General features: G+C 38.5%; 1 protein-coding gene and 1 long non-coding RNA gene across 2 annotated transcripts in view; one reads left to right on the plus strand and one right to left on the minus strand.

Moving 5' to 3' along the window:
* The window catches only part of Ednrb (endothelin receptor type B), a 31,106-nt gene that overhangs the window by 2,018 nt on the left and 5,656 nt on the right, over nucleotides 1–23,432 (plus strand). The window contains exons 3-5 of the mRNA XM_005374148.2: nucleotides 21,191–21,303; nucleotides 21,434–21,638; nucleotides 22,961–23,110. Of these exons, the coding sequence (XP_005374205.1) occupies nucleotides 21,191–21,303; nucleotides 21,434–21,638; nucleotides 22,961–23,110 (468 nt within the window). The remainder of the gene's footprint in view (nucleotides 1–21,190; nucleotides 21,304–21,433; nucleotides 21,639–22,960; nucleotides 23,111–23,432) is intronic.
* Nucleotides 2,924–9,335, minus strand: LOC102015070. The gene is made up of 2 exons (XR_259326.1): nucleotides 9,044–9,335; nucleotides 2,924–7,472 (listed from the first exon to the last, which is right to left on the minus strand). It is a non-coding gene; the product is annotated as an uncharacterized LOC102015070 (long non-coding RNA).

A 23,432-nucleotide genomic window follows, 5' to 3' on the forward strand; every position in this document is an offset into this window, starting at 1 on the left:
AGAATCTGCACCTCTAAAGCTCAGGTGCTTCATACACGTACTAACCTCGGGAAGCATTGTCCGGGAGGACCTGGAAGGTGAGGAGCTGGAGTAGGTTTAGGGGGAACAGAAGGCCTGGAAGAAAGAGACCCGGGGCTAGTGCGTAGGAAAGACATTCTAGCTGCGATGAGTGAGTTTAGCTACTCCTCACTGAATGCGTGCAGTGGTGCAAGCACGGGAATAACTTATTTAATTACTTTAGTCTTTCCAGTAACCCACAAATAGATATCGCCAGCCTTTTACTGATGACTAGTAGGATGCTCAAGATCTTCCAGTGAGTAAGAGCTAGAGCTGGAGACCAACCCCAAGGCCATCAGGTTCCAATGTTTACACCATATAATTGCACCCCATGTATTATTCTGCAGACAAGACCAAGGAACGTTCAATGTATGTGATAGTTTTAGTAGTTAGCATTACTATGGGACATTATTGTTAATATTATCATTACCACAGGTGTCACAGGAAATAGGTAGAAGAATCCAAGTAGGACATAAGCAACCATTGTTGGACTCCAGGCTGTTTTGGAACTCTAGACAGATCCCAACCCTTTGGGTCTCAGTTTCCTCAATTGTTGTAAGGCTTGTACTCTCCACATGCTGAGAATTTCTGGTGTTAAGAAAAATGGCTTGAGTGAAAAAGCTGGAAAATTTTAAAATGCTATGCAGATATTTAAAACTCTGCTTCTCAATGATCAGCAGCAACAGAAAGTCCTACAGAAAAGCATAAGTGAAGCATTAGGGAAAGAGAATGCACTTTGTGGATTTGTGCACAAGGGCAAAAGTAGCCCTGGGATGTAAGGTTGGGAAACAGTGTAAGGGATGCTTTGAGCCCTGTGCCAGGTGTCCTTACCTTACAGCACCTTACCCATTTTCTTTCTTAAGTCTCTGGAGATTCTAAAACAAATTCCACATTTGAAAGGAATTCTAGATATTTCTGAGGTTTAGGGATGAGACTCAAATAAGGATCCAGGTCTGGAGGAAGCCTTCCCAGAATTGGGGAATAAGTTGAAGAAATTATACAATCCTGCCCAGCAGTTGGTTCTGATGGACTAAGGGTTTTACTTTAAACAAAAGTATGGGCTAAGAGTCTCTTTAATGTGGTCACAACTCCAATAGGGCAAGAAAGAACCCATAAGGAGTCCCACAAACTAAACTCTACCCTGGTAATTTGGCATAAATATTCAGTTCATCAAAACTGGAGCCCCCCCACATCTAGCCCATTTAAAAACCTCTCTGAGTCATCCAGAAACTGAAGTGCTGTGTGGAAGGCAGGTCTGAGAACATTTTCTTTTATTTTGTTGCCTCCAGAAAAGTTGTAAATCGGTTCTTGTGGGATAGTGGAAGAGACTTTCTGTCTCATCAAATGACTTTCCATCAACCAAAGACTATCTGACTGAGCACACAGAAGTCCTTTCACTTCAAAGTCCTTTATTATTTCCCTAGGAAGTTACATCCTTTTCCCTGAAGCTATCAAGTTTGTTAAAGCTGTGTTTTTACTTCTGAAATAAAATAATGAGTCATTACAAATTCAATCATCTAGACATTTTCGTAGGTCAGAGACAAATTCATCACATAAAATTACGTCCCATTGCTAGGTTTGCTAAAGTGGGATTCTGCATCATTTCCTTTGGTTTAATATAATAATACTGGCTACCATTTAATGTGCACTAGATACTTGCTTCACTTCATGAAATCATTGCAACAATTTTAGAAAGAAGGAAGTGTTATCATATCTGTTTTAGATCTGGGGAAATTACACATTGAATAAAGAAATAACTTGCCCACTGTCACCACACTACAAAATGATTAAATTGGGCTTGAACCTCAAGCCTTGGCCCTTTTTACAACCTCCTCAGCTGGGTGCATTGGCAGAATTATGTGGCACATTATGACATAGTAGAACTCTTGCTACAAATGTTCTGGATAAACTTGAATTCTCTGAGGATTTCTAGCTCTTGAAATTGTCTTCAGATAGTCTATAGTGTGTCATATAAATAATATCAGTAGATGTTTCCCTAAGGACTACTCACCAAAATGCATACTCCAGGACTAGCTGAAGTTCATTTATTCCCCTAAAAAAATGTGCAATTTAATGATACCCAGTCTCAAAATTTTAAAAGGAGTTGATTATTTAACTGAGTGAGTAGGCCTTGGGTTCAATCTCTAGTACCCCCCCAAAAAATTTCTTTCTAAGTGGGCAAGTTTCACAGTTACTAAGAATAATTTAAGTGAATTATGAATGTCATTATTGTGAATGCCTAAAGTGAGACATTTGAATCTCTAAATAAGTGATTTCTGGTTTTTTTTTTTGGTGAGGTATTAAAATTCTCATTGAAAATCTAATGTACACAATTTCTGGAGGCTCATAGAATCCCTAAAGCCTTTTTGGTTAATATACTCAGGGGGTTAAGAAATGTCCATTTGAATCTATAACATTAATAAATACAAAGCTCAATAAAACTGACAAGGCACAGGGCTGGGGATTTAGCTCCGCGGCAAAAGCGCCTGCCTGGCAAGCGCAAGGTCGTGAGTTCGGTTCCCGGTACCGGAGAAAAACCAAAAAAAAAAAAAAACAAAAAAAAACAAAAAAAAAACTGACAAGGCACAGAATGCCATAGTTCTTGCTGGAGGCCACGGTTCCTGACATGGCTGTAAAATGGGGCAGAACCATACACGGGGATGCTGCTGAGAGGCACTGATAGCCTCTGGAGACAGACCAGCTTGCTCTGCCCTGCTCCCTCCAGGAGCTGCGACCTTGAAACTCTCAGGTGGGATCAATCACTTTCCAGTCTCCTATGTCAGGGGATCTTGTGCTGAAGGCCAGGGAGAGGTCTCGACGCTGAGCAAACGGAGGCTGCTGAAGCACTTCAGGTACTCAAGTAAACTTGCTGAGCATAGTAAGCTTTATTACCCTCCACGTGAGCGCAGGTAAGGCGGTGTCCACATTGCACAACAGAAACCAGATGAGAAGTGATTCATTCAACCATCCAGGGTGGATATTTACAAATATATATGGCCATAGATATAGGCATGGACACATATAAAATAGATACGTAAGTGATACGCAGTACCACCTGGCACAAAGCCTCGCACATCATAAGCAAACAATGCTAGTGGAATGCATGTATATTCGAATAAGTAGAAATTTATGTTTTGAATGTTTTTTTGTTTTTCAGCTATTGTCATTACAAACATGACCTCAGATAACATGTTTATACATATCGCCTTGCATCCATGTAGGGCTATGTCTAAATGGTAAATTTCCAAAAGCTAGAATTACTAAATCAAAGGTTATATGCATCTGTAAATTTGATACATATTGCTACATTACACTTTGAACTGATTATCATACTCTTAGTTCTAATCATTACTTTATATAACATTTCCAAATAAATATATATACATTAATATATACCTCTAATGTATCTGAGTCACCAGATGGTCTGTATGTCCACCTAAACCAAATGCCAAGGTTGAAATATCTGTGAGAGTGAATCTCTTCTTATTTGCAAGCTATTTACTGTATCTTTCTTACATGTGCTAAAATGTGGGGGTCATCTAGATATGTAGTGGACATGAAGTCTGTATCTAGATACTGACCTGTGGCAGTGCAGAAGTCAAAGCCATGAAGAAAGCTAAAGAGCCAAGTGTATTTTGGCTATTGTGATGGGTTTTTCATATTGTTAGTTAAGTGGTTCGTTGATTTGGCGTGGTCTGGTTGAGTGATGATATTTGAAAACACTTAGAGATGGGTTGTGAAGAAATTAAAATTTCCTGAGCAAATATTTCTGGACTTTAACAATGTAAGTCTTCTACATTTCTATGAATAATTGGGTCAATATAGTTTGCAAATGTAACTTCCTTTATATGTAAGAGAATTGAATTTTTAAAAAATCTTACAAAGTGACATAGCAGGTATTGATACTTAATTGGCTTGATTAAGATCCAAGTGTAATCAGGTGTCCAGTGGTCAGCTAAAAATTGGCTGGATTGCCCAATAGAGTGCTTTCAGATTGTTTAACCATTAAGACTTTATAGGCCACCATAAGAGGCAAGGAAACTGCTTTCACAGTTTAAAAAAAAGTGCTGATCTTTAACATTTAACTCATTAAGATGGAAATGCATGTGATTTTAAAATGCTAGCATGTTGAAATGTGGAGTTGCAGCACTGCACCCACAAATGAGATTTGAGTGACATGACCTTGGCAGGTCATCAGACATTTTGTTCTTATGTCACAATCAGAATTTTCTTTCTGAACAAATTTATTCTTTTCACTATCTTTCTTTAGATTATCTCTGGTACTTAACAAATTTGTGTGCAATTCACTAGTTTCATAGTTAAAATTAAGAGTTAATGGAGCACGATCAAATTTAACTTTTAAAGTTATAATTTTCCAAATCAGCAAATAGAAATAGGTACATATAGAGTAATACAAGAAATAAAAGTATCAAAAGGAGGGGAGTTTGATATTTCCCTATTTAGTAATACTATTTTCATCAACAAATTTATTAACACTTTTCTCATTATTGGTCAAATAACTTAGATATGATAGTGAGATATTTTAGTGATAGACAAAGGTATACAATGGCAGAAGCAATTTGTTTCAAAAATGGAATTTATATACCTTTGCGATTTAGTTAATGCAAACTAAATTTAAGAAGCACTATTAAGAACATTTAAATACTATATTTTAAAATGTTAATAAAGAGTGCAACTATTAGCTCTAATTAACAGATCAAACAAATGTCCCAAACCCATTGAGCATAGTGCTTACAACAGCCACTGGTGGGCTGATGTTTGTATACAATGAAATACGCAGAAGACAGGAGGTCAGTGGGCTCTTTCTACTTGTATTTTTACAAATGGCCAAATGAAAGACGGGAAGCTTGATCCCCTTTGCTTGCAGGTATTGGTCATAACCAAATAGCAGATCAGGAGCAGAATTCAAATAACACAGCAGTTCAAGACTTCATGCTCCCCATGCACTGTTTTACCTGCCAGCCACAGAGTCCTGTGACAAAATGGTGAGCAAACATAGGGCCCTGGGCAATGAAAGTTTCCCCAGGTTGACTTTGTGGTACTTCTCGTGTTTGCCTTTGTCCTGACACTTGGTCCCTCCATAAATCCAAGCCTCTAAAAATGTCAAGGTAATGTTCCCTTCAATATTGTAAGGCTTTATCTATCAAAGGCTTTAGATTTTTGCTTTGCTTACCTAGTGTGAGCTGTTCAAGATTGAAGGTTATTTCCAGAGTTATACAAAAGGATAAAATGGCCAAGACTCCGTTGTCTCGAGGCCAGGGAGCTGTGTTCTTCACTTCACAAAGAACCCATATATGGTTATCTGTGTGTGGTTAATATGCTATAGTTGATTATTTTTAGAGAAACATGTCAAATGCTAACAAATGATTAAGTGCCTTAAAGGGTGTTGACACACACAGCCTGAGACTGAAATTACATTAGACGTAATTTATGATGTGTAATAGTCTCTTTTAAAACTTTGCAAAGTTAAGAAGAGGTTAGTTATGTTTGGGAGATAGCTCGGTATGGTGTACGAGTGTACTTTGGCCAGCAACTTATCTAATTTTGGACTAATTTTATTCTCAGTGCTTTTCTACTACAGAGTTATTTTGTGTTTCTTATAGATCCTCCAGTGAAAATATATAAGAAGGAGAAAAGGGACAAAATGTGGTGGTGGGAGAAGGTGGGGAAGTAGAAGGGGAATGGAGAAAGAAGAGATAAGACTTGTCCTTTTAGAATGTATTAACAAAGTTGACTGACGCACTTCTCAAGCAATTCTCCCTCCCTAAGGCTCAAAACCCTGCTCCTGCTCCTGACCTGTGTCCCTTCCCTACTTCTGTCTTCGTCAGTTTCATTGTAGTTTCTAGAAAGGAAGAAAACTACCCTCCGGAGGTGTATAGTGTACACTGTTACCTTCCCTCTCACTCAATGTCTTCAAACTATTTTAAAGGACTTTTAGATTCCATAGAAATCTGACATCTTCTACTGTAGCTGATGAGTATTACACAAGATAACCCACAGATGGAATTAGCTTTAAATACGCATGGAAGCACTCAATAAGGTTTGTTGAATTAATTCAGTCTGAGAGTCTTATTCCGAGCCTTCGGACTGTCCACATTCCCATTTTCCAATTCCATCAGCTGTCTCAGAGGATCCAGCTCGCATAATTGAATCTAATGAATTACTTCTCTTTCTTTTCAAATATATAATGTGTCAATGAAAGTTATTTATTTGTTTTTACAGTACAGGGATTGAACCCAGGGTCTTACTGGTGGATAACATTTCCGGCTCCCTTTTAAATATTTGTGTATTGAGACAGGGTCTAGCTAAGTCACCCAGGCAGGGCTCAAATTTGAAATCCTGCTCTAGCCTCCAAAAGTGCCAGGATGACATGCTTACCATACCCAGCTCAAAGAAGTTTTCTAGAACAAACTGTTATATATATTTTTAAGTCGAGGTAATAGGGCAGTAGCGATCCATTCAGTTACGGGCCTGTTACAGACTTTGAAATAAATTTTATTGTGATACTGGTAGGAAAATATATTTGAAGTAAACTTCAATTTCTCCCAGGAAATATTTTTAAAAGTATTTTCCTATCTCTGCTTCCCTTAGAGATTTTGTGACAAGAATTTTAATCCATTAACATAAGCCCATTATTCTGTTTCATTAAGTCACAGGACTCTTTCCTGAGCAATAGAATACCCTCTGTTTCATAGAAGTGTATAGCACAGGTCTCCAGAGCCTCTACCTGTAGGTTACCCACCTCCAGAAGACAGTCCACACATAATAATGGTGGCCCTGGGGGCTAAGTTGACATCATTTTTGACCCACAGATTTCTAAGCCATGGAGCCTAATCTTTTCAGTGATTAAGTGCATTTTGATAGACACAGAGTGAAACTGGTCATTTACATTTGTCCCTGGGGGCATGGGCACAATGTAAGTTTAAAAAGTCTATTCACTTGACCAGCAGCTCACTTTAAATTTTTCCTGTGCGTGAATAAGAAAAAGAGAGTTCTCATATGGAAATCCTTGAATGAGGGTGTCCTACCTTATTAAAATGCTAGTTCACACAGAAAAAGTTACCTGCTACAGGAAACTCAGATTGAAAACACTCTTTCCCAAAGCCATGGAATACAACCACTCCATCAGTTCCTGTGGTTCTTCCTGGAAAAACATTTCTGTAATGCCAGTCCCTTGAAAGAAATGTTCACAATTCACCAGGGATGGAACAGACTGGTTGTTCTTCTTGCTTTGCTCATCAATCCTCTGAAATGATGCTTCTTACAGCGCCCATGCTTGCTGCATCGCCGCCACAAAATTTACAGTCCTTGCAGCAACGAAAGCTCTTCACAGGGTCCCATCAGATAGTGAGAAACAGGAGGATCTGTTTTACGTCAGTCATTCTCTTGACAGTCTGGAGGAAGAGAAGGAGTGGGGGATGAGCTTTTGGCCTTCCCATTTTCTGGACTGCCTGGAAGGACCGAAGTCCAACAGGCACACAGCAAAGCCCCAAACCTCTACCCTGAGGCACTGGCTCTAAGTGTCAAGAAGACATCTGATCATCTGAACTGGGAAGTATGAAATATAAACAAGATCACTTCATTCTCTTAAGAATATATTTATAACATGAGACTGAAAGCTCATGACAAAAGTTTTATCACAGATTTCCGCCTTAGGACCAAATTCACTCATTCATTCATTCTTTTTATTCAACAAGCATTTAATGAGTAACCACTGTGTGCCAGGCACTGTGCTAGACATTCCAAATGTTGTAGAGTAATCTAAAACAAAGACACAGTTAAAGCTCATTATATACTCTAAATTTAAGGAATAGGAAAAATGGTATGTATGGTTAATGAGGCAAGTGAACATTACTAATGCAAGATGATTAACATCGGCATTTCCTGACTTTATACGGCTTGATTCCTTTTGGTATTAACAGGGTATTACCAAGATTCCACCAGCCTCCCCTCCTTTAACGTCTCAAGAATGTGATTTTTAATTAAAAAAAAGAAATGAAAAATGTAAATCTCTCAGTGAGATTTTGTATTTTCACAATACTCTTAAAGAAAGAATATTTATTTTCCGTTCATACTGCTTCTTATTTTAGGAATTTTTAAAAGCCTATGTAAGAGAAAAACAATTTTACAATTTCATAAAAAATAGTGTGCATTTGTATCCTCTTGCCTTTTCTTCTATCCCAACGAACACTATGAAATTGTGACCATCTTAGATCTCTTGTAACCACTTTGGTCACGTCTTTTTTCAAGCTAGTACTTTTATCATCCAAAGGAAGTGTGTTATGGAAGCAATGTAAGCCTTAGGGAGAAAGGAACCTACATAAACATTAAGCTATCACTTTGTCAAATGAGCGCCACATTGCCCATAGGACCCAATGCTAACAAAAGCTATTCAGTTGGATGAGACAGTGTGATATGAAAACCAATGTTAGTCATGGGAGTGTTTGCTAATTGGCTCACATTTGATAAATATTAGGTAACATATATTCAGATGTAACTTTAAACAGGACCTATAAGTTTAATTCATGTGGGAAGGACGCAGTATCAATATTGAATTCTAATATCTTTTTGTGGTCAGAGAGACTGAACATTTCTTTCCCCTGGTGATGGGGATTGAATTGCTAAGCATGTGCTCTACCACTGAGCTACAACTTCAGTCCAAGAAAGACTTCTTTGATTACATGTTTGATTTGTCTTCAGTATTTAGACCTTGATCTTAACTTATCTAACTGATGGGGTAAAGTCCAAATAAAAAACTAAAAATAAGGAATAAAGAACATGTTATTACTGGGCTAAATGGTAAAGCTGTTTCCTCTTATAGTAAAATGAATCAATTTCCTCTGCAGAAAGCAAAGATATCTTGTTGGATTTGAAATTACAGAAGTTGGAGACTGTTATTTTGCTAATGAATGGTGAAAGAATAAACTTGCAAAGATTATAAAAGTTTATATGAACATTCTCTCACCAAATTTTGAAGGTGGCACCTTGGTTGGAAGTGATTTTCTTATGACACTTCACAGCTTCTCCACACCCAGGACTTTAATTTGCATTACTCAGGAAGTTGATGTCTTTGCATTTTAACTAAGCTCCAAGCACTGACTTGTCCAAAGACTGTCATATTAGAGACCATTCCCATTCTGATGACAGAGATGAGCATCAACAGCAGGCATGGTTTCTATTGTAGTATCAGGTTTTTCCGTGTCTCTACAGAAAAGGCAGAGGTTGAGCTTTTTAGAGGAAGTACACGTAGAAGCTGCCACCATTATCCCTCTTGCTGTAAAATAATGGAATCAACGGTGCCTACTCCTCCAGCCTCCCAGAACCAGGAGCATCCAATTTGGGATCAAAAGCATGAAATACAAAAAGCTGATAAAGGTCAATGCTATGTTTTTTAAAACCCCTTTCCTTTCAAGATTTTACATTACAAACTTGTAATTTCTTGATTACGATTAGGTTTCTTACTATCTCTGTGTTGAACTTGAAGAGCATTGTTACAGTTTTCAGTTTGTACCCCTGTCTTCTGTGATTGCTTGGGTCAGAGGTTGAGCTGCAGGCCTCCCGGTGGTATGAAGAGCAATAATCCAATTTCTAGGCTGAGCCAAAAACAATAGCAACCTCAAAACAGACCCTGGATTCAGTGCAGAGCCCATTTTCATTGGCCAGCCCCCTTCTCCCTCAATGGCCTGGACATTCATTCATTGTGAGCTTATGATAGCTGTATTACATGATACCAATATTGACATATTTGGAAATAAGTTTGAGACAGAGTAAAAATTTTGAGAAGATCCACCTGCTTGGACATTATATGAGTGTAATAGTGAGGTGTATTAATCATGACTGTCCAAGAAACAGAACCAGTAGAATAGATGAATGAATAAATAGGTACATGATAGATGATAGATAGATAACAGATAGATAAATAGATGATAGGCAGGTAGGTAGGTAGAGAGAGAGACAGACAGACAGATAGATAAATAGATAGATAGAAATAGGCAAAATTATGGAGGTTGAGGAGAGGAGTCCTACTATCTGTCAAGTGCAACCAGAAACCCAGAAATCTAATTCAGTCCAAATCCAAAGGCCTGAGAACAAGGAGAGACAAATGAGGTGAGATGACATGAGGTGAGGTGAGGTGAGATGAGATGGAATGAGATGAGATGGAATGAGATGGAATGAGATGGAATGAGATGAAATATGAGACATCGGCTCAAGCAGTCAGGCAGGAAGCAAAAAGAGTGAATTCCTCCTGCCTCTACCCTTGTTCTTTTCATACCCTCAACAGATTGGATGATGCCCATTCACATTGGCAAAAGCAGTATGAGCTACTGAGTGAAGCTACAGATTCAAATGTTACTGTCACAGAAACCCCCTAAAATAATATTTAATCTGGGCACTCTGAGGCCAGTCAAGTAAACACATAGAGTCAACCATCACACTAAGTGGTTAGAAGAAAGTTTTACACTGTCTAGAATTTTTGACATTATTTGACATGCAGTTATAGTTTTTAGATATTTCGTCCTATGCACATTTTGGTAAAGCCACCTGGCAGGCATTATTATATGGTCATAAAATACGCATAGATTCTGGGGTCAGACCTGCTGGATTCACCTGTAGATCCATTACTGGAGTGAGCAAAGATAGACATACTAGTTATCTAATGAGGAGCAACAAACTGCCTTACAATTTAGCCGTTTAAAGCAGTAAAAATGTTTATTTTTCCCCACCACATCTCTGGGTCAGGAACTTGTGAGTTGTGGCTTAGCTGAATGTTTTGAGCTCCAGCTTTTTCAGGAGGCTGCTGTTGCCCCTAGGGCTGCAGTCTTTAAAGGCTTGGCCGGGGCTGGAGGAACCTTTCACTCACACAACTGGTAAATTTTTGCTCACCGTTTTCTAGAGAGCACCATTATCTGCCATGTTGGCCTCTGCATAAAAGTTCTTGATGCAGAGGATCTGGCCTCCCCCACAGTGACTGATGGTAGAAGAGCAAGGAGGAAGCCATGTTGCCTTTATGAACTTGTTGGATATATCACACATCATCACGTTTACCCCATTCGATTGGTTAAAATCAAATCATTAGGTTCAACCCATTGTCAAGGAAAAGGAAGCTGGCTTTGTCTTTTGAAGGAAGAAGCAGTAATAATATTTGTGGATATATTTAAAACCAACATGGCAAGTTAAACTTCTAAGTGCTTCTGACTTCTTGTAAAACAGGGATAGCAATAGTACTATATAATAGGATTACTAGAATTGATAACATGGTATGTGTTAAGTGCTTAATTGTCTTGTAGATAGCAAATAAGTGTGAGGTTTATTGGCTTGTTTCATTTAAGGACAATAAGAATGATTAGAATATTGCTGGAATAATGCCAGATCTACCAGAATCCTCCTATACAGTTACATTTTATTTTAGTTTTTAATTTTTAATTAGTTGTATTGGTACATTTCAGATGTACATAACTCTAGCATACGTCATAAGGAATTTGTGCCTGTAAGTGGTATATCTTGATTCTTTTTTTTTTCTTTTGTCTTTCTCTTCCTTTATTCATATGTTTCCAGGGACATTGGATAATTCTGTTAAAGTAGCTGGAGTACAAAACTGCTTCACAGCTATGGTGCCAGCTCTCTCAGTAAAAGACCTCACTATTCACATGATAAAGCTCTGTGAATGTCCTATCCATTCATATCTTACGTTCAGCCACCTGTAAGTTCTACTAGCTAGCCCTACCTTCAAAATATATAGATCCATCACCTAATGCCCCCACCCCTAGCATGTGCGTGAACACCTAGGCCCGGTGTATGTGCCCAGTATACAGCAAATGCAAAACACTGACCATTGATATTTGGAGTACAGAAAGTTTAATTAAAACGGTACCAACAAAGAAGGCAGGGGATAAGGCCTCAAATCCCCCTTCCCTCAGCAAGCATATAAGTGAGTTATAAAAGGAAAAAGAGTAAAGGAGGAAAACAATAAAATCAAGGTTTTAGACTCTCTTGATACTGGGAAAAATTTGGTGGATTGTTGAGCAATTACAGTTGCTTAAATCAAGTTTGTAAATCACGCTGTAAAGTTTTAGTTCATTCTTCTGCAATGAAGATAACAAGGTTATCAATGATGGTTGATATTACATGAATCGGAACAGGGAATACATGCTCAAGTACTAGTCAACGTCACTAATAGACAAAGAAAAAGAAGGTGCTCTATTTTTTTGTTTTTTAACTTTAGGAAGGAAGAATAATCCAAATCAGTTACAAGAAAAATTGTCAATTTTTGTGATGGGGTTTAGCTGCAAATCCCCACTATCTATTTTGTCATTCCTTAGTCTCATAGGAATAGAGATGATGACCCATCTATTACTTCTTGTTTAGAAGGGGTAAGTACAGGGGATGAAGGAATGATATTGTCTTACTGAAATTTGAAATATTTATGAATTCCAGGGATCAGTTCAAGGCTGTATAAAACCACAACTTGAGCTCTTTCAGCAATTGTTATTGCAATATTTTAAATCACATCAATTTGAATGTAAATTACAAATAGGATCAGTAAAATAGACATTCCTAGTTTGGGTATCCTAGAAAATATAGATGTAGTGTTCTGGGGGACCAGAAAAACAATCTGTGCTCTTGTCATTTATTCTTGGTACTTCTGAGGGTAGTTATAGAAGCCAGAAAGCCCCCTTTCAAATCTTCTCATGGTGAGTTTCAATTTCAGCACTCATGTTAATACAAACACAAAGCAAGTTTTCTTACTAGCGCAATCCCCTCTTTGCCCTATGGTTATTGACTAGTACTTTAGCAAGGATTCTATTTCTTTTTGCTGATGAGAGATAAATCAGGCAGGTTTATTAGATGCAATTTCTGGGATAATAGACAAGTTTCTAGTTATGTGTTCATGGACTTCTAACCCTTACCAGGACAAGAAGAGCCTATTAAATATGTACCAAAGTCCATCTTCCTGATATCTAGTAAATAATTATAAGGCCTTCTCTTAATTCTTGAAACAGTTTTGTAGAGCTATTCCAGTACTTAGTTTCTTGGTACCACTGGATGGAAAGGCATAGCCAGATACCCAACTACTCAGACATAGCTATGTCCATTGGTCTCCTTCAAAGCCACCACAAATAGGTGTCTTTTCAAGAACATTATTTTCAAACAAATTTTTAAATAGAGCTTTTAATTTCAGGGTGTGGCTTCTTGATTAGATCAAACCAGGTGTCTGTGACAAGTAGGGTTTGAATTTTTAGTTTGTGTTTCATTTGCCAGATTTGTTAGGAACCAAAATAAGAATCCACAGCTAGTGAACAAGAGGTCTGTGGACTTTGAGTATCCAAAATATTGAATTTTTTAAAAGCTAAAGCAGAAGAGTGTGGTTAGTTCCTTGATTACTCCATGAGTGTAGTCCCAGGAAGCTCACAGGGGTCAAGAAAGCAACAATGTAAACAAAGATCATGTTGGCTAATTCTTAGCATAAAGACAAAAATGTAGCTAAGGACAAAGAGTTATGTCAGTAATAATGCAGGTGAAATCCCATATGATCTTAGTTACTTACCTTTAGAAGCAATCTTTCTTTTTTTTTTTTTTTTTTTTTTTTTGGTTTTTCTCCGGTACCGGGAACCGAACTCACGACCTTGCGCTTGCCAGGCAGGCGCTTTGCCGCTGAGCTAAATCCCCAGCCCCTAGAAGCAATCTTTATGAAGAGAAATTTGTAGTGTTTTAGAGATCAGGATCAAACTCCTTGCCCACCAGTTTTTCATTGCTTTGGGGTTAGGCTATGATGGGGTGAGTTTGACTTAAGTATGATGTGTACGAGGTTTAATTCCACAAGCTTAACTGACAGAATGGGAGTTGGCAGAATATCATAGGATCCATGCCACTGACAGAAAATTGGTTCTCAGATCCTTGTTCTTTCTAGGTTCTAAGATGGACTTGATGTCCAGCCTTAAAGTGGTACAGAGAGACAATTGTGGTGAACAACATTCTCTTAGAAGAACATTCATGAACAGAAGTTGAGATCTCATTTAAGGTTTCTTCAGTAATTTGTGGTTGTGATTTTTCTTCCTAGGGTCAGGTCTCCCTCTGGTGGGGGTGCCTGGAATGGACTACCATACTTTCAGATGGGCTCCATTGGGCTCTATGCCTAGATGCTACCCCTACCAGAAGCAAACCAATGCCTCACCCCATGTCAAGCTGGACTCAGGGCAGATATTTTCATGGCTCTTTGTAAAGTGTGATTCATCTTCTCTTTCTTGTAGATTGCAGTCTTCATGAAGCATGTAATGTAAGACCCTTGATACTTGTTTAGCTATTTTAGCCACAGTATACTTCCCAAGCTGGTGTGGTGGCACATGCTTGTTGTCCCAGCATTTAGAAGGCCAAGTCAGGAGAATCTCAAATTCAAACCTCACATAGGCAGCTTAGCATGTCTCAGTCAGTCTCTCTCTGCCTCTCTCTCTGTGTCTCTCTGTCTGTCTGTCTGTCTGTCTGTCTGTCTCTCTCCTAGTACAGCACCATAGAGTTCAATTTCCTGAGTACTACACACACAAAAAAAACCCATTATCAATTTGTATGTACACAGATGGTTCATGTTAGTAAATTTTATTTCACTAAAGCTTTATTTCAGAAGCCCTTCCTACAGTAAAGGGGTGGGCTTCAACTCACCAATATAGGTATCTACTTGAACTACCAAGTATTTAAAATTTCCTGGAGCTCTTGGCATCTTGGTGAGGAACCTATTTTCCAGTCTCACCAGGGCTTCATCCTCAGCATGGGATTCCCCTTCTCTAGTTGGACAGTTTAGTCTTTGGGGTTTTCTTGGGAGAGATTACATATTGTTGGACCTATCTATATGGTTTGCAACCTATCAGATACCTCTGGATGCACAGAAGACTGGTATCCTACTATAACAGCCAGTAGGGTGGGTTTGTTTCAGGAGGTTCTTTAGAAGAGTTTAGATTCTGGAACTAGGTCAGTGCTGTTAGCATTGAATTTCCAAATGGGATGCTTTGGGGAAGAAATTTCCAACCTCTATTCTTGTTTTAAGTCTTGTGGGGCATGTTCATGAGCCTCAGAGTTCATGGATCGTGTGGGCTTCTGGCAACCTGGTCAGCCAACTGCTTTCCTATGCCCAATATCAAATTTCTTTTTTGTGACCTAGCAACAAATGGCAGTTACTTTCTTTGGCTTATTGATAGCTTGCAATGGACCAGAATTTCAGAAGAATATTTGATACAGCCTGAAGTTAGTGAAACTCTCTCTGTCCATAGGCACAAACTACTGAGAGTGCATATCTGCAGTCAGTGTAAGGAGTGGTGGTGATCTGTACTAAGGTTCTGGAAGGGGCAAGTAAGTGTAAATATTGACCACTATAATTTTACCCAGTTGCAGCACTCTCATGAAGAGATGAGTTTAAGATTCTGTGCTGAGGTGCCAAGTAGGCCTTCGCTTTAATAGTTTCTTGCAAGGTGACAGTGATATGTCTGACCTACAGTTGTTCTTAGCCCATGAAACTACTACCATCTATAATCATGTCTGATTTTCCCAGTGGTTGGTTAATCAAGTCCAGTCATTTGTTCAATTATCTGAAAACAGCCGCTTAAATGAAGCTCATCGAAGTCAAACAGCAACAAAGTGACAGGAGTCGGGCTGGAAACTAACTTTATGATAGAGTTGTCTAACAGGATTGATATCTTTCCAATCTGCTGAAGTCAGCCAATGGGCTCCTTGTTTGTCATGAAAGGACGTAGCGAGGGGTTGGCATTGCTTCAGAGTGGACTGTTCAGCTTCCTGGAGATCATCACAGGTTGCTGCCCCCGCCTAGGGCAAGGAGACCATCCCATTGTTGTTTGATCCAGTTGCTTTGAAAGGTAAGACACAGAGCGATAAAAAGGAGCAACAGTCTGAGTAAATGCCCTGAAACTCAGTCCGTACGTTTTATACAAAAAGTAAAAAGTCTTTCTTAAATTGAAAAGGCCAAAACCTGAAGTGATAAGCAGATTTTCCTTTATCCGTTAGCCTGTTATCTTTCTTTAGTACACTGTAAGAGTTCTAGATCTCCTTCCTTTAGAGCTTCCTAAAGGAATTTAGCTCAACCTTAAGAATTCAGACAGGGAAAAATCTGACCATCCCCAGAAAGCCATACAATTGTCAACAGTTAGTAGGGGTGGCCACATGGTGAATAATTTCTTCTCAGTTAGGGAGCAAATTTCAAGAGTCTTGGAGAGTTCAAATCCTAACCATTTAACAGTCTCTTAGCAGATATGTGCTTTTCCTTACAGACTGTATTTTCTCTACCAACCAAGAAATTTAAGATCTGAACAGCATTTTCACTAGCAGCTTCTTTGTTCTTACTTGCAACCAAAATGTCATCTACATTTTATAGGAGGATTCCTTCTTCCAGCTGAAAATACCTTAAGTCTCTGGCTAGTATTCATCCAAAGACTGTTCACAAGTTCTTAAACCCTATGGAAGCACAGTCCTGTAAAATTGTCATTTGGGTCCTGCCATTCTTCTGGTAGGATACAGGAAAAGGCATCCTTTCTGTTTAGTACAGTGAACCAACATAGGTCTCCTGACAGAGCAGTCAGGAGAGTACAGTAGCTGGGGAAAACTGGGTATACATTTTACACTGTTTGATTGAGAGCCCTGGGGTTTGGCACAAACCAATATTCTTTAGAGTTAAGCTTTTGCACCAAGAGGATAGGCATATTATATGGGGAAGAGCATGGTCTCATTAGAAGACTATCCTAAGTGTTTGTGTTCCTTTTTGTCTCTTCTTTAAGGGATGGTGTTTGAGGTTACATATAGTATATCATAGCTTTCCTTTAGTAGCAGGCATGGTAGTTTGGACACAGTCTCACTTTTTCAGTTCAAGATGCCTTTTGATTCCTCCAAGGGGTTTGTGAATTATTCTATAGCAAGAGCATCCAATTGTGCAGTCTGTACAGGGAAACTCCTATTTCTAGCCAGTGCACTGAAAAAGTTACCTGAGAGTTTAGCTTGCAAATTAGTCATTGCCAGTAGAAGAACTGGGCCATCAGGCATGTACAGAAAGCTGTAGTTTAGGTTCATTTCATCAAAGGCTGGATTCCAAAGGCTACAGGAAAGGTTAGGCTAAACCTTCACCACACCCTGTTACAGTCATATGGTTTTTGAATGAGGAGTTATGTATATGGTGATGACAAACTAAGAAGCCCTCATATGTACAAGAAAGTCATTGATTTGTAACTGAAGCTCTTACAATAATACAGTGAGAAGTTGTGTTAAATCAAAGGGAGCAGCTGGACTTTTTCATTTTCTTTTGAGAAATTTATCTTTTTAGTTCCATTTGGGTGGTAGAATTCTTTATTTTCCCAACTCTTTCAACTTCTTCAGTTTTGGACAATTTAATCCAATGTCTTTCTTCCTTGTAGTAACTATATTGATTTATTTTTCCTGAAAAGTGATTAATTTTACTTACTTTTGTTGGGATCTTCTAATAATGTTTTCCATTTTTTTCCCTTTGGAGTTTTGAGTGAGAGCTACTACGAGCAGGGAATCCTGTTGCTTCATTTCTTTTGTTTGATTGTTTTTGTTTTTGTCCCTTCAAATGATATGCTGGATCTGTGTTATTACAAACTTTAAAACCACACTAAACAAACAACTGATTCCACAGGAAGAACAACAAAAGGGTAAAGTCCAACAAATCCATACACTTCCTGAACAAGGGTCACTGTCAAATTGTGCCAAGGGCTCCCTGTACATGGAACCCAAGAGACTGAATACAAATACAAAGAGAATTCTGCAGTTGAATGTCATGAGGCAATTCACTTAAGTGTCTCAAATCGAAACCTAGGGCCAGATGAATAACTCAGTAATAGAGCACTTGCCTAGCATGCACAAGGCTCTGGGTGAAATCCCATCACTACAAAAGAGGTGAGAGGGAAGGAGGAAGAAAGGAAGCAGAGGAGGGAGGGAGGGAGAGAGGGAAGGAAGGAAGGAAGGAAGGAAGGAAGGAAGGAAGGAAGGAAGGAAGGAAGGAAAGAAAAGAAGGTAGGAAAGAGGGAGAAATGGATGAACCAAAGCTTAGAGGTTTCCCTTCTCCAAGTTATTTTGTACTAACTGTGGTCAATACCACCTATGAAGACAATCCAGGGGCATCCCTAGATCAGTGCCGTAGTGATACAACTTGCTATCAAGGTGTCTACACAAGCTCTTTGCTGACTCACCAAATCTTGTCACAAAGCCCCCAAAGCAAAATTATGTGCCCAATGTGCAGTAAATACAAAACATCAAACATCAGTGCTTAGAGTAGAGAAAGTTTAATCAAGAAGGTATCAAGAAGGAGAAAGAACTGAAAGCCACCTTCCCCCAGCAAGCATATTGTAAATTATATAAAGGAAAAAGGTGCAGGAGAGTTCAGGGAGTGAATAGATTGTTTCACAAGTTTTGATAAAATCAAGGTTTTCAGATTTCTTGATGTTAGCAGACCACCAAGCAACATATAATTCTGCAAATCAAGCTAGCAGGTTACCTATGACACCTTTAGCTCCTTGTTCTACAATAAGTATGCTGAGGTGAGCAATGATAATTGATACTTAAAGGAACAGCAACAAGGAGCACGTGTTTGGGGTCTGTTTAACTTGACCAGAGGAAAGAATATACTTTGTTTTAAAAATTAGCTAGTGAGGGAGGATAGTCCAAGCCTCTTACAAGACAAAACATTTTATTAATTTCATTATAGGGGCTTGTTTACAAGAGCTTCGTATAGTTCTCAGCAATGTATTCTTTGCTTGACCACAGGTACTGTTCTATATTAAGCAGCCTGAGTGACCTTTTAAAAGGGGAAATAGTATCATTCCTTTTCCATACTGAGGACCTTGCAATAGATTTCTTAAAAAAAAATCCAAACTTCTCCTTTATGTAATATTATCTCCCATACACTTGGCCTGGGTCACTCTGCTCCAGCCTTGATGGCCTTCGGGTTATCTATGTCTCTAGTCTACTAGAGTTGGTTGGATTTTTTGGCTCTTTTTTTTCTAACTTCAGGGCCTTTGAACTTGCTCTTTCCTCTGCCTAGCATAATGGCTTATTCTTTCATTTACGTTACATTGCTACTTAAATATCATCTTCTCAGAGAGAACTTACTATCAGCTCCATAAAAACAGGTGGTTTGTGTTGTTCCTGAAAATGTACCCTGGCCTCCAAATGTTCTTTAGCATGTAGTAAATACTCAATAAGTATTCCTTGAATGAGTTGTCAAGCAGAGTTATGAATGAATTGGTTAATGCAAACCTCCATTTTGTTAATACGATGTTATATGACAGTGCCTTTTAAAAGTATTAATGAGTTAGTAGTTTTTAAAACTGGTGAGATTTTGTATCAAAATTACAATTTTTGAGTTCTTTTAAAGCATTGAGGTATTTTTATATTTGGAGTCCATTAGCAAAAACCACCTGATGTTTATTAGCACCTCTTTTCACACAGTGATTCCCTTGGGTCTCACCATTCCCAGTTATCTGCCTGACACCAGTGACTTGCTTACACCTACCTCCCTTCCTGCTCTGTGTTATAGCCCTATAGGCTTTCAGGATCCTACGTGAAACTCATACTTGATAAGTCAGCCAACATCTGTCTCACATTTTTGTGTAAGTTTTCGTGTCTGATTTAGAAATGAAATGGATCCTATGTGCAGTTTTCAAGTCACATCCATAATGAGACACACATTTTAGCCTTTGGTGCTATTCTAGTTATAGAACAATCAACCCAGCTTGACAAACTAAAGTGAGTCTTGATTACTAAAGGACAGAAACACCCAACTGTGTTTCAAAATAGTTTTCACTTTTGGAAGGTTCTTTTTTATACTTTTATTTTAAAAAACTGTGGATTTGAAATATTTTTCTTTATTTTCAAAACCTCATAAACATTCAGTCCAGATGTTTACCTAAAGTGATTCATTTACCAGTGTGGGGCACACCCCTTGGTTCTAAGACAGACAACAACCACATTTAATAATGGATAGTTGCACAGTCTGCAGTCAGAAAAAGAGAGATATTTATATATAACAGCAAGAACTATGTTTTTGTTCATTGTATTGCTCATGTCTATATGTTCTAGAGGCATAAATATTTATCAAGCATCTGCTAGGTATCTAGGTATCTGCTAGGCAGTATTCTAGATAATTGAGCAACTCATATTCTGTGTTATACTGTAGGGGTCAAGATATCAAAAATTAACCAAATAAGTAAAAGTTATGGCAAATACAGTAGGAGTTGGAAAGTGCCATGGATAAAAAGGAAAGTGGAATATTCTAAGGGAAATGGGAAGGCCTGACTCATTACAGTATTTAATAATATGCTCCAAACAGGTCACATTGAAAAGAAGATTTGAGGAGGGCCAGAAAAAGGTGAGAGAGTTACCCAGTGGCTCAGTGGTGACAGAGCCTTCCGGAATAAGAGCTAGAGCAGATGCCTAAAGCAGGGTTGTGCCTAGGGTGTTCAAGAAGCAGCATGGCTACTTCACCTGCTTTATGTTTAGTTAAGTAAATTGCCTACAGTTAAAACAAGTGTATGAATGCATCTACTCTTCATAGAGAACTGTTTCATGCGGCAAGGGGCGGGGAATCTAGTCTTCTTAGCTGAGTATATTTACCATCTAGTTTTCAGTAAGCTGTGTCTTGATTTGGCCATGATCTGAGCTTTGAGAGTCTACGACAGTATGCATCAGTTTCCAGAGGGGACCTTAAGCAGCTGGCCACAGTTGGCCTCACACGGGAGATTCTGACTCAGCTAGTGTATATGGACAATGGATTCTGATAAACTGCTTTTGTATTACCCCCCCCATGCATTCTTCTATTGCATATTTTGAACACTAATGCCTTTCAAAGGGGTGTTAGTCCATGAGGCAAAGAATAAGCACCAAAATTTGTTACTCTTCTCCTCCAATTAATGACTCTGCTCAGATCTTCTCTTTCCAGTGTGACCTTTTGGGTCATATTATTGAACACCATGATCGTCAGGCCTTCCCAGCTCCCTCACCCTGCTCCACTTCCGTTTTTACCCATAGCACTTACCAACTCACTGCATGGCAGAGGATTTCCTGTGAGTATCTCCCTCACCAAGCTCTCTGTCCCCTCCTGCAGCTGCTGGCAGAAGACTGGCCGTTTGGAGTTGAGATGTGTAAGCTGGTGCCTTTCATACAGAAGGCCTCCGTGGGAATCACTGTGCTGAGTCTGTGTGCCCTGAGTATCGACAGGTAAGAACTTATTTTTCAGTCAGAGAGATCTTAAGCACAATGCTATCATTTGCTATGTTCTGTAGAAAATAAACTATGCCATTCAGTAAAGCCAAGCACCAGCATCCTCAAAATCGATTCTCATCTTTAGATATAGAGCCGTTGCTTCTTGGAGTCGTATTAAAGGGATCGGAGTTCCAAAATGGACAGCAGTAGAAATTGTTTTAATTTGGGTGATCTCCGTGGTTCTGGCTGTCCCTGAAGCCATAGGTTTTGATCTGATTACCATGAACTACAAAGGGCGTCATCTACGAATCTGCATGCTTCACCCCGTTCAGAAAACAGGCTTCATGCAGGTAAATCTTACTTTTATTTTCTCCTCTCTGCCCTTACCTCAAAAACATTTAGCTACTTGTCCCTGAACCCAATCAAATCAAAGCTATTGATTTGTTTCCTTGGCATAAATTAAGAGGATGGATCCCAGCACTGTAGGGTTAACCTTGACTAAAAAGTCGGATAGCAAGAATCAGGCCACTACTTCTCCGTGAACCCTTTGTGCCTCAAGGACACAAACCAAACTGAGTTCACATGAGAATCAGTGTAAGTTTATGGCTTTTCTGCCCAAAGCCCAATAAGAACTGGGTGCTCCCATGTACTCTGCATCAGACCACACAGCAGTTGTCAGATAAAAATGGTTCTGCAAATGTTCGTATAGATGCCACCTGCTATGAGTGGATTCTGAACGGCAAGCCTGCCCCTCTCTCTACCTTTGATCTAAAGGAAAGACTACCTTTGCAAGAAACTTTTCATCTTAGTCATTTATTAAAGAATGTTTAATCAGGAAAAGAACAATGACATTAGCCTGCACAAGACAGAAAGTATATGTAAAAAGGTCTTTTCAACAGAATAGGTAAAGAGAAGTTAATGCAAGGGAGGCAGGTCTATTACCGAGATTATTTTCTCATTTACATATAAGAAGACTATACAAAATTTTATGAACCATGTATGTCATAGGTAAAAGGATAGAAAGACATTAATAAGAAATTGAGAATGCTATTGTTTATTAGTAAAAAATGGGGGAAAGTGTTGCATAATTTATATAACTTCTTCTCAAACACAGATACAGCAGCAGATAGAGTGGAAACAGAATAAGAGAAAAGGCCTAAGTCATAAGCTCTTTGATTTTTTTGATTGACCTAAATAGTCACTGCAGACTTTTTCACATATGTTTTTCCATTCAACAGAGTTAATAAAAAAGGAAAACCTCACCAAAACACTAGGGTATCTTTATATATTCACATGTGTGTTTCACAGAAAGAAGATACTAAGTATCATTTGTTTATGTGGAGACAAACTATTAAATCCATAATACTTTCGATTCTGCCTAACTACTTAAATTTTATGCATAATTATATAGTACACCAGTACAAAGTACTGAAATGCTTTTTAGGAAAGTTTGTCCCATTTAATATACATATTTAATTATTTGTTTGTTGAGTAGACACAACCTAAAAGATCCTACACAATATTTCTAAAAGAGGATCTCCTTTAGAAGCTAACTGTTAAAAAAAAAGAAGCTAACTGTTCCTTGGTGAATATTTTCTTAAGCTGAATGTTTTGTACATAAGACTTTTTTAACAAAGGCACGTTAACCAGCAACATTATTTCTCCTGCATAGTTTTACAAGACCGCTAAAGACTGGTGGCTCTTCAGCTTCTATTTCTGCCTGCCATTGGCCATCACTGCCTTGTTTTATACCCTGATGACCTGTGAGATGCTGAGGAAGAAGAGTGGCATGCAGATTGCTTTAAATGATCACTTGAAGCAGGTGAGAAGATGCACAGAATGGGTGGCTTGCGGTTATAACTATGATTACGAAGATGAAAATTACAGTGGTTGATAATGAACTAAAAGCATGCATTACAGAATATTTATGTCCTTCTAGCATTTTTAAATCTTAAAGAATATTTCCCTATTATCTACTTAGAAATGTTTTGCATCATCTAGAGAGATCTAGAGAGTGACATAACTTTTAAAGGATGTAGTCGTTTCAGTTCTAATTTACAGTAAGTATTTAACTGAAAACTCTGTGTCCTGAGTGTTTACAGATGCCACTGATTTTTGCAAATAATACTAAACTTTCTGGCTGG

Source organism: Chinchilla lanigera, unplaced genomic scaffold (genome assembly GCF_000276665.1).
Source record: "Chinchilla lanigera isolate Chin_1 unplaced genomic scaffold, ChiLan1.0 scaffold00003, whole genome shotgun sequence".
NCBI classification, from domain to species: domain Eukaryota; kingdom Metazoa; phylum Chordata; class Mammalia; order Rodentia; family Chinchillidae; genus Chinchilla; species Chinchilla lanigera.